This window comes from Andrographis paniculata, unplaced genomic scaffold (assembly GCF_009805555.1).
Source record: "Andrographis paniculata isolate CXL003 unplaced genomic scaffold, ASM980555v1 Contig32END, whole genome shotgun sequence".
In the NCBI taxonomy this organism is placed as follows: domain Eukaryota; kingdom Viridiplantae; phylum Streptophyta; class Magnoliopsida; order Lamiales; family Acanthaceae; genus Andrographis; species Andrographis paniculata.
This window is the reverse complement of record NW_026137565.1, coordinates 1536030-1544997: the sequence shown is the minus strand read 5'-3', so window position 1 is coordinate 1544997 and position 8968 is coordinate 1536030. Positions and strand designations below refer to the sequence as shown.

General features: G+C 42.5%; 1 protein-coding gene across 1 annotated transcript; it reads right to left on the bottom strand.

The window, feature by feature from the left end:
- Positions 1–5141: 5141 nt before the first annotated feature.
- LOC127247153 (uncharacterized) lies at positions 5142–7027 on the bottom strand. The gene is made up of 4 exons (XM_051268890.1): positions 6818–7027; positions 6692–6728; positions 6554–6646; positions 5142–6355 (listed from the first exon to the last, which is right to left on the bottom strand). Exons 1-4 carry the CDS (start codon positions 7025–7027, stop codon positions 5142–5144), a joined length of 1554 nt encoding a protein of 517 aa, XP_051124847.1.
- Positions 7028–8968: the final 1941 nt, after the last annotated feature.

The window sequence follows — 8968 nt, the reverse complement described above, 5'->3', positions numbered from 1 at the left end:
ACACTGTAGACACGGTATTTTAGGAGGGGTGTAATTAGTAGATAATTAAGAATGTATTAGTAAAAATAATTATCGTATAATATAACTAATTATAAATTAAGATTAAGATAACTAATTAGTTTAATTAAAATAAAAAAAATAAAATAAAAAAATTTAAAATGAGATTAAAGTGTGTAATCATTTTCCAAAAAAGGAAAGTGACATGGTATGTGGGACGGACAGAAACGGCAACGTGGACATCGTATCTGGGACGAAGGGAGTAATTTTAAACAATAAATTTATTAATTTATTTTAAAAAAATATTGTATCATAAAAAATAATATAAATTTAATTATATATTCCCCCCGTCTCATTGGAAAGTTGCCATTTTTCATTTCCAACCGTCCCAAAACAAGGTTACCATTTCCTAATTTAGTAATTGTACTACTTACCTAACATAATAAATACCCTTTTAACTTATAATATATTACACAAATGTCATTATTTTTATATTACACTATACTAATAGGGGTATTTTGTCTTTTTACTACAATCTAATATAATACTAATATTCAAAAATTTACGAGCAAAAAGCAAACGCCACTCTTTCATCGGGACGAAGAGAGTATATAATTCTAATAATAATTAATTTTTATTAATATAGATACAATATTTCTTTTATAAAAGGATATAAAAGTAAAATTTAAAATTTTAAAAATAGGATTTAAAAGTAACAGAGGTATTCTATGAAAAAAAAAATCCTTTATTTATAGGATTTTAGACCCTTTTTTTTTTTTTTAAATCTCATCATTTTAAAATCCATCATATTTTTTTTAATCAAACACGGATTTTATGGGATTTTAAAATCAAATCCCATGGAATCCCACTGAATCCTTAAACGAAACAGCCCCTAATAAAAATATTGTTCACCATTTGCGTAATACTTAATTATGGGATCGGATCATCGGTCCAATTTCTCTAATCAGTCTAACAAATAAAAACATGACACGCGTATGTATGTATGTATGTATTATTATTATTTTAAATCACAAATTACAATCTAAATTGTAATTCCTCCTCGCGTCAAAACATTTCTCGCAGTATCGCCCTAGCCTGTGACAGTTGCCGCCGCCACCACAGATTGATGCCGCCGCCGCCGACACCAAAATCAGCAGGTTTATTTTATTCAATTTCTATCAACCAAATCTTTGCCAGAATTTATGTCCGCTCTAGCCAAAGTCATCCCCCGACCCCGAAGAAATCACCGCCGTTGTCGCCGCCGAAATCAGTGTGTTTTGTATTTTTTACTTCGGAATTTTTAATTATCTCTTTTAAATCATAAGTTACATTCAAATTCAGATCTGATTCATTCCATCCCGTCGGGTGAGTACACATCGTAGTTCTCCCCAAATTTGCCCTCTCTCTAGTTACTCGTTGCCGACACTACAGCCACCACTGCTGCCAACGCGCTTCAGCAATATTTCTCCTCTGTAAAATTCATCCCAATCAATAATTTTCCCCAAAGTTTGACCTGACCGAGAGTCCGGCCCTTCCTATCGATGTTGCTGAAAAAAGAAGTGAAGTAATTGAAAGAGAAAATGGAGATGGAAGTGAACGACAAGAAAGTGAAGCCACAAAGAAAATTGTTCGTATTATGGGTGGTTGTTTTTGTTGTTGGTGGATGTGGTTTTAATGGTATGTAGCTTATGTGTATTTAGGCACGACTGCGATAATTTTTTCTCATGAAAATTCAATCCAATTTGGTTTTCAATGCTCTATAGTTATAGAATGTGTTAGCATACAGATTTTGGGATGTTTGATTTGAGCTGAGTTTTATTTGCTTTGGTGTTTGTGAATCATATTGATCAGATGGTGTCACTGCTACCTTTATAAGGTTTTTGAAGATTCTCAAGTTGATTTCATTCAAATGGTTTTATGTGCATTTTAAGCCATTACTTAATTGAATTACATGTTTGTTTCATTCAAATAATTATTGATGTTGTTTTCTTATTAGAAGCTTTCTGCTGAAAATTTAAAGCCATTATGAATGATCTAAATTATCTTTGTTCTCTAAAGTAATTTTGCTAGTTCTATTTTACTTTAACACTAATATATAAATATCATTGTGCAGTTTGTAAGACTACTAACAAGTTATTAGATGGTATATTGATGTTGATTCTTGCCTATTTCAATTTTTTATTCTAACTTTAATATTTTGGACACAATTTTATTACTATGCTAAAGTCTCCACCAGGACACAAAATTTGTCAGCAGTATAAACAATATCGAAGCAAAAATATTACATCTATGCCGAATATATCCAAAAAATAAAAAAAAACATCACAGTGTGTTGGATCCTGCGATTCGGAATTCCAAAATAGCTCGTCGATTTCGTCGGTTTGGGTTCCGGAAGTACTCCAAAGAGCCAATCCGTCGTCGGGCAATGCTGATTTCAGAGATTGATCGAACTAAACTACGATTAACTACGGAAAGCGAGTAAATAAATTGCAGAAAGCATATAATTGGAATTAAATTGCATAAACGGAAATAAAAAAAGAAAGAAAAATATGAAAAAATACGATTCTGTTCTGTTGTGCGTGTGTGTGTTGTGTTTATTTTTCTTACTTGTAATCCTAGGCTAAAATAACCATTTCTTCCACTAGCAGGGGTGGTTACAAATTATTCCCACTTCTTTCTACTTCTCTTAACCATCAAATAACCTCCTTCCATCAGTTCCCAGCGGCTTCCATTGCTCCTGGACCGGGTTCCATTCGTCTTGAGCATCTTCCATCGTTCCTGGACCAAGTTCCATTCGCTTTGGATCTCTTTCATTGCCTTCAGATCATACCTGCAGCCTACCCTGATTCGTTTCCATCATACTCCCAGCCGGTCTACGGGAATATGTTCCCGACAGCCTTGAGTTACATGGAACCCTTACTCTTCATGGTCGTCCATTAGTGTCATGAGGTTGCCGATTCAGAGTTGATGGAGCTTGTCGTCCGAAGGTCTATGGAAGTCATATCTTCTTGCTCCATGGAAGCTCCGCAGCCTGATGAAAGTCATTATCTTCGACATTTAAGTCATTTTGGACTTGGGGTCCAACAATTGCCCTCCTCAAAAAGAGATGAAATGTAAGCTACGTGAAGCTTTGCTCTCTTTTTGGGACTCCCTTTGTGTGGGACTTACCCTCTTGGGCCTTGGCACAAAATTATCCCAACTTGATATCTCACGTCAACCCCTCTAACCTTGATGTGACGGTTGCTTCCTTCGATTCCCGTGTCGTCTAAGAGAGAAAAGACATTCAAGGGTTTTTTTTCTAAGGGTTTATCATCACTCCCCTTTTCCACGTCTTCTCTCGTTTCTCCTTCGAAGGCTTTTCTCCTATTTGGTGAACGCAAGTATCAAGTTGTATGGCTTTTTCGACGGCTCTTCCTTCCAGTAGTGTAGCTGAACCTTCGTTGCAGACTATTGCCGACGTCCAAGTGTCTATTACTCACGTTGTGAGGGATTTGATGTCAGCCTTAGAAGTGGCAGCAGACCATAATGCTTCCGATTCGCCTTTGACTTCAGCAGTCCCCGTCTCCGAGGAAGCAGCATCGATTCCAGAGGGCTCGGCTTTAGCCGGTGTAGCTTCGAGCTCTGGTGTAACAACCTTGTCTTCGGAGTGCCTTACTTCTGCAGGTGTGGTTCCAATCGTTGCTGGAGCAGCCCCGGCCCCAAAGATTTCAACTTCAGTGGTAGCAGCGTCAGTTCCTGGTAGAACATCTCCAGCTCTGGAAAACCCGATTCCGCCCTCGATAGATCCGATCCCCATAGAAACAGTTCCCGGGCCTGATGGACTGGTTCCAGATCCGGCAAATCTGATTTCAGCTCCAAAGGATCCAGTCCCTACAGAAGCAGCGCCAGGCCTTGATGGAACGGCTCCGTCTAAGGAAGGTCTGATTCTAACTACAACGGATCCAGCTCCCGTGAAAGCAGCGCCAGGTCCCGATGGAACAGCTCCGTCTCTGGAAGACCCGACCCCAGTCCTAACAGATCCAGCTTCCGTGGAAGCAACACCTGATCCTGATAACGCCGAGCCCGATGTGGACCCAGCAGCAAAGGATACTCCTCATACCGTGCGTTAACCTTGGGAACCATTCGCCTTTCTTTGATTCACCCGCCGTTTCGTTTGGATTTTATGGTTTGCTGCTCATTTGGCTATTTACGACGACTTATTTTCGTTTTGTTTCCATTCGCACATTAGCGGCTTAATGGCCTGTTTTCATTTTGCGTACTAGAGGCTTAATAGCCTGCTTTCATTTTGCACGTTAGCGGCTTAATAGCCTGCTTTTGTTTTGCTTCATATCTAGCGGCCTGACAGGGCCTGCTTTCATTTCGCTCATTACGTCTAGCGGCCTAATCAAGGCCTGCTTTCAGTTTGCACATTACATTTCTTTATCTGAACTCGAGTGGTGACATATATCCTTTAAGGTGCTTAACGTTTATAACATTTCTATGTTCTATCTCGTCAATACTCATCAATCTATAAGCACCGTTAGGCAGCACTCTACTTACTTGGTACGGACCTTCCCACGTAGGAGACCACTTCCCGAATGTATTATCTTTGAATCCTTCGGGTAGCACTGCCTTCCATATCAAATCTCCTTCTTGGAATGTTTGACGACGTACCTTTTTGTTGTAAGCTCACGTTACTTTCACTTTATTTGCCCTGATATTCTCCAAAGCCATCATCCGATCCTCGTGCACGTCATCCAATCTTTGTAACATTGCTGTGTCGTACTGCTCGGGACTAAGCGAATTTTGCTTTAACACTCGTAATGATGGCACCGTGATTTCCAACGGCAATATCGTTTCATGTCATAAACCAGTTGGAATGGAGTGCAACCAGTGGCTTTATTTCGGTATTGCCTATAAGCCCATAAAGCCTCCCCTAACACTTCGTGCCATCTTCTCGGGTTATCTTCTACGGCCTTTTTGATTACCCTAATTAAGACTTTGTTGGCTGCTTCGGCCTGCCCATTTGCCTGCGCATAATACGGGGACGAATGCAGAAGAGCAATCCCATACTGTGCGGCAAAGGCAGCCACTCTATCGCTGGTAAAAACAGTGGCTTGATCGGCGGTAATCGTCTGCGGGATTCCGTACTGGTGAATAATATGCTATTTAATGAACTTGATCACGTCGTGATACGTCACATTAGCCAACGGCACAGCTTCTATCCACTTTGTGAAATAATCCATGGCCATCAATATGAACGACTGGTGTCTGGAAGATGGCGGGTGGATCTTCCCGATGATATCCATCGCCCATCCCCGGAATGGCAATGGTTTCACCACTGCGTGCATTTCTTCCTCCGGAATTCGGATCAAAGGGCCATGTCGCTGACACGCTTCACATCCTTGAGCGTACTTGATATAATCCTCCGTCATTGATGGCCAGAAATACCCATATCGTCGGATTGTCCATCTCATGACTGGCCCGGATTTGTGTGCTCCACAAATTTCTTCATGCACCTCACCCATCACCTTCATGGCTTCTTGATTATCTACGCATCTCATTAACATTCCATAGGCGGCTCTGCGGAAAAGATCTCCGTCAATCAGAGTATACTTCAGAGCCTCTTTCCGCAGCTTTTCCGGAGTTTCACCGGTTGGTTGTTCCAAATATTTCCTCAGTTCCATACGCCAATCTTCCGCATCCATTGGGTACAGATGTACTCGACCTGATTTGAAGTTTCCTGCGGCTGATGACTTGTACCCAGATGCTTCTTGAGCCAAATCATTAGCTATTCTGTTTTCAGCTCGATGTATGAATTCTACCACCACATCATCAAATATTTGCAGCATCCTAACTGCTTCCATTCGAAGATTTCTCATTCTCTCATCTTTGCATTGGAACTCTCCAGCAATCTGCTTCAAAATTAGTTGTGAGTCGCCTTGAACTCTGATCGCCTTGGCTCCATTTTCATATAGAATTCTCAATCCAACTAATAAGGCTTTGTATTCTGCTTGATTATTAGTAAATCCAGGTGCCAATGCCCTGATAACAATCCACTTTTGTCCCCAGGGACTCTCAATGAATACCTCAGCCTCAGCATTATTCTGCGTGCTAGACCCGTCGAACTTCATCAAGGTCCAAGGCATCAGAATGATAACAGCTTCCATGCGATTAGCTGCTTGGTCAGCCACCGGACTCGGATGATCTACTAGATAGTTAGCAACAACCTGTCCTTTAGCAGCTTTGATTGGTACATATCGTAGATCGAACGCGGCTAGCTTTACAGCCCATTTTGCTTGTCTTCCCCTTAAAGCTGGCCTGCCTAAAAGATATCTCAAAATATCGACAAGACATACCACTTCTGTTTCCCTCGAGGCTAAAAAATATTCAAGTTTCGTGCAAGCATAAAATAATGCGAGACATAATTTTTTCATAGGAGTGTACCTTGTCTCTGCATCATTCATTACCTTACTGAGGTAAAATATGGCGCGTTCGCTTCTATCGGGAGCCTCCTACGCCAGTAAGCAACCAACCGTATTCTCACTGGCTGAAACATACAAGGGCAGAGGTTTGCCTGCTTGCGGCGGCATCAACACCGGTGGATTGGCCATGGCTTCCTTAATAGCTTCGAAAGCCTGTTGGTGTGGTGGCTTCCACACAAACTCCTCTGTTTTTCACAACTTGAGCAGTATGGAAAAAGCTCTAAGCTTGCCTGCAGCATTCGAGACGAAACTCCGCAGAAAATTGACCTGCCCAAGGAATCCTTGAAGTTGCTTCAGATTCTCAGGCGGTCGGGCGTTGATGATAGCTTTCGTTTTGTTACTATTCACCTCAATACCTTATTATGCACCATGAAACCCAGAAAGTTTCCGGAGGCCACTCCAAATGCGCACTTCGCTGGATTCATCCTTAAATTATAGTGCCTCATTTTCCGAAGAGCTTGCTCGAGATCCACCAGATGTTCCGAAAAACTCTTGGATTTCACCACTATGTCGTCAATGTAAACTTCCACCGACTGTCCAATTAAATCGTGAGATATGGTGTTCATTGCTCGCTGGTAAATCGCTCAAGCATTCTTCAACCCAAACGGCATCATCACCCATTCGTACACTCCAAGGGCTCCTGGGCATCGGAATGTCGTCTTTGCAACATCCTCCTCGGCTATAAAAATCTGATTATAGCCAGAATACCCATCGATAAACGACAAACTCCCGTTCATGGCGGCTGCATCTACTAACATATCGGCAACAGGCATGACGTACTCGTCTTTGGGTGTTGCCAGATTCAGATTGCGATAATCGACGCATACACGTAATTTTCTGTTTTTCTTAAGTATGGGAACGACATTGGCTACCCATTCCGGGTAACGACAAGTCCGAATGAATCCTGCTGCCAAACGCCGCTGGATCTCTTCCTTGATCTTCGGGTATACATCTGGGTTGAACCTTTGCGGCGGCTGCTTGTGGGGTTTATACCCGGCTTTTATGGGTAACCGATGTTCCACTAGTTCTCGAGCCAAGCCTGGCATTTCGTCGTAATCCCAAGCGAAACAGTCCCGGTACTTCTTTATCAGTGTTACCAAAGCAGCTCGATCTTCTGACTTTAACAACGCGCTAACTTTAGTGATTCGCGGAGATTCATCGGTACTCAGGTCAACATCTTCCAGTGGATCCTGGGCCTGGAACGCTGGATAGGTTTTATGCACAGGTGACGGTAATTCCACTTCACCAGTACTTTCCTTGGACAGATCCGGACCATTGGTGCATTTTTCTCTAAGCTGTTCCGCTTCTTCATCGGGGTCTGCTCTGGTCGGCTCTGGATGTTTCGTAACAAAGCCTGTTTCGGGCGGCCCAGGGTTTTCCAAGGGGCCAGCTCTAACCGGCTCCGAACTCGCCACAGAACCTGTTTCGAACCGCTCACCACCTTCTGTGGGACCTGCTCTGAATGGCCCTGTATTCGTAACAGAGCCTGCTCCGTGCAACTCAAATTGAATTTCGACGCATTCGAAATTCATCATAGTCTTCTTCATTCGTAGGCCGTGGATCGGCCCTCGCTTAAATTCTGAATTGATTATCACTAAACACACATTCATAATTTCCCTCGTTAGACATGGGGGCGATTACTTCGGACAACGGGATCATCTTCGAATAGTAGAAAGTTGCATCTACAGCTGTGACTTCCGCTACGAATGGGTCTTTCTCCGCCTCCACTTCTTGAACCTCATCGCCATCCCAGAACAGCAACTTCTGTTGCAAAGTCGACGGTACACACTCGCAAGCGTGAATCCAGTCTCGCCCTAATAATGCTGCATATGAAGGGCGACTTTCTATTATTACGAACGCTGAAGACAACTTCTTGGTGCCTACTTGTACCTCCACATTAGCGATTCCTGCCAGTTTATACGAATTTCCCATGAAATCCGTAGCTCGCACCGAAGTTGGTATTAAATCGTCCCTTGTCTTTCCTAACTTTCTGAACGTCCGAAATGGCATTACATTGGCGAATGTGCCGCCGTCTATCAATACTCTGCCCACTGGTCGTCCTTCCATTAAAGCTCGAATGTACAAGGGTTTTACGTGTTTATTCTGCTCGGACCCGATTCGATCAAAAGTGACCGTTGTCACTATATCGTTCCATTCTGCCGCTGGTTCTTCATCTACGGTCACTTCCTCATAATTCTGCTCCCCTTATGGAGCTTTGAATTCAGAAGACAATACCCCCACGACCGATAGATGACCATCTCCAGCGCTACACTCTTTTGGTTGTGCAGTTTTCGGCACCCATCGACGCTGCCAGTTTAGAGTGGGTCCGGCGCCTGGTGTAGAAGAAATCAGGCGATGTTGCAACTCTTGATTTTTTTGAGGTCTCTCCTTCTGCTCACTGGCTTTCAAGGTTTCTTCGTCCCGACTTTCTGCTTGCTGAATTTTTGAGTCAACTTTTCTGTCCTTAGCCCCTGCATCCCTCTGATTTGGCTGAACACCTTTAGCTT

What these genes read in the sequence shown, in the direction of transcription:
- LOC127247153 (XM_051268890.1), bottom strand. Translation starts at nt 7,027, where the DNA reads ATGAACACCATATCTCACGATTTAATTGGACAGTCGGTGGAAGTTTAC. An exon ending in TTTCGTCTCGAATGCTGCAG is followed by an intron (nt 6,647 to 6,691) that starts GCAAGCTTAGAG and finishes TGTGAAAAACAG; the next exon opens with AGGAGTTTGTGTGGAAGCCA. An exon ending in GTTGATGCCGCCGCAAGCAG is followed by an intron (nt 6,356 to 6,553) that starts GCAAACCTCTGC and finishes AATATTTTTTAG; the next exon opens with CCTCGAGGGAAACAGAAGTG.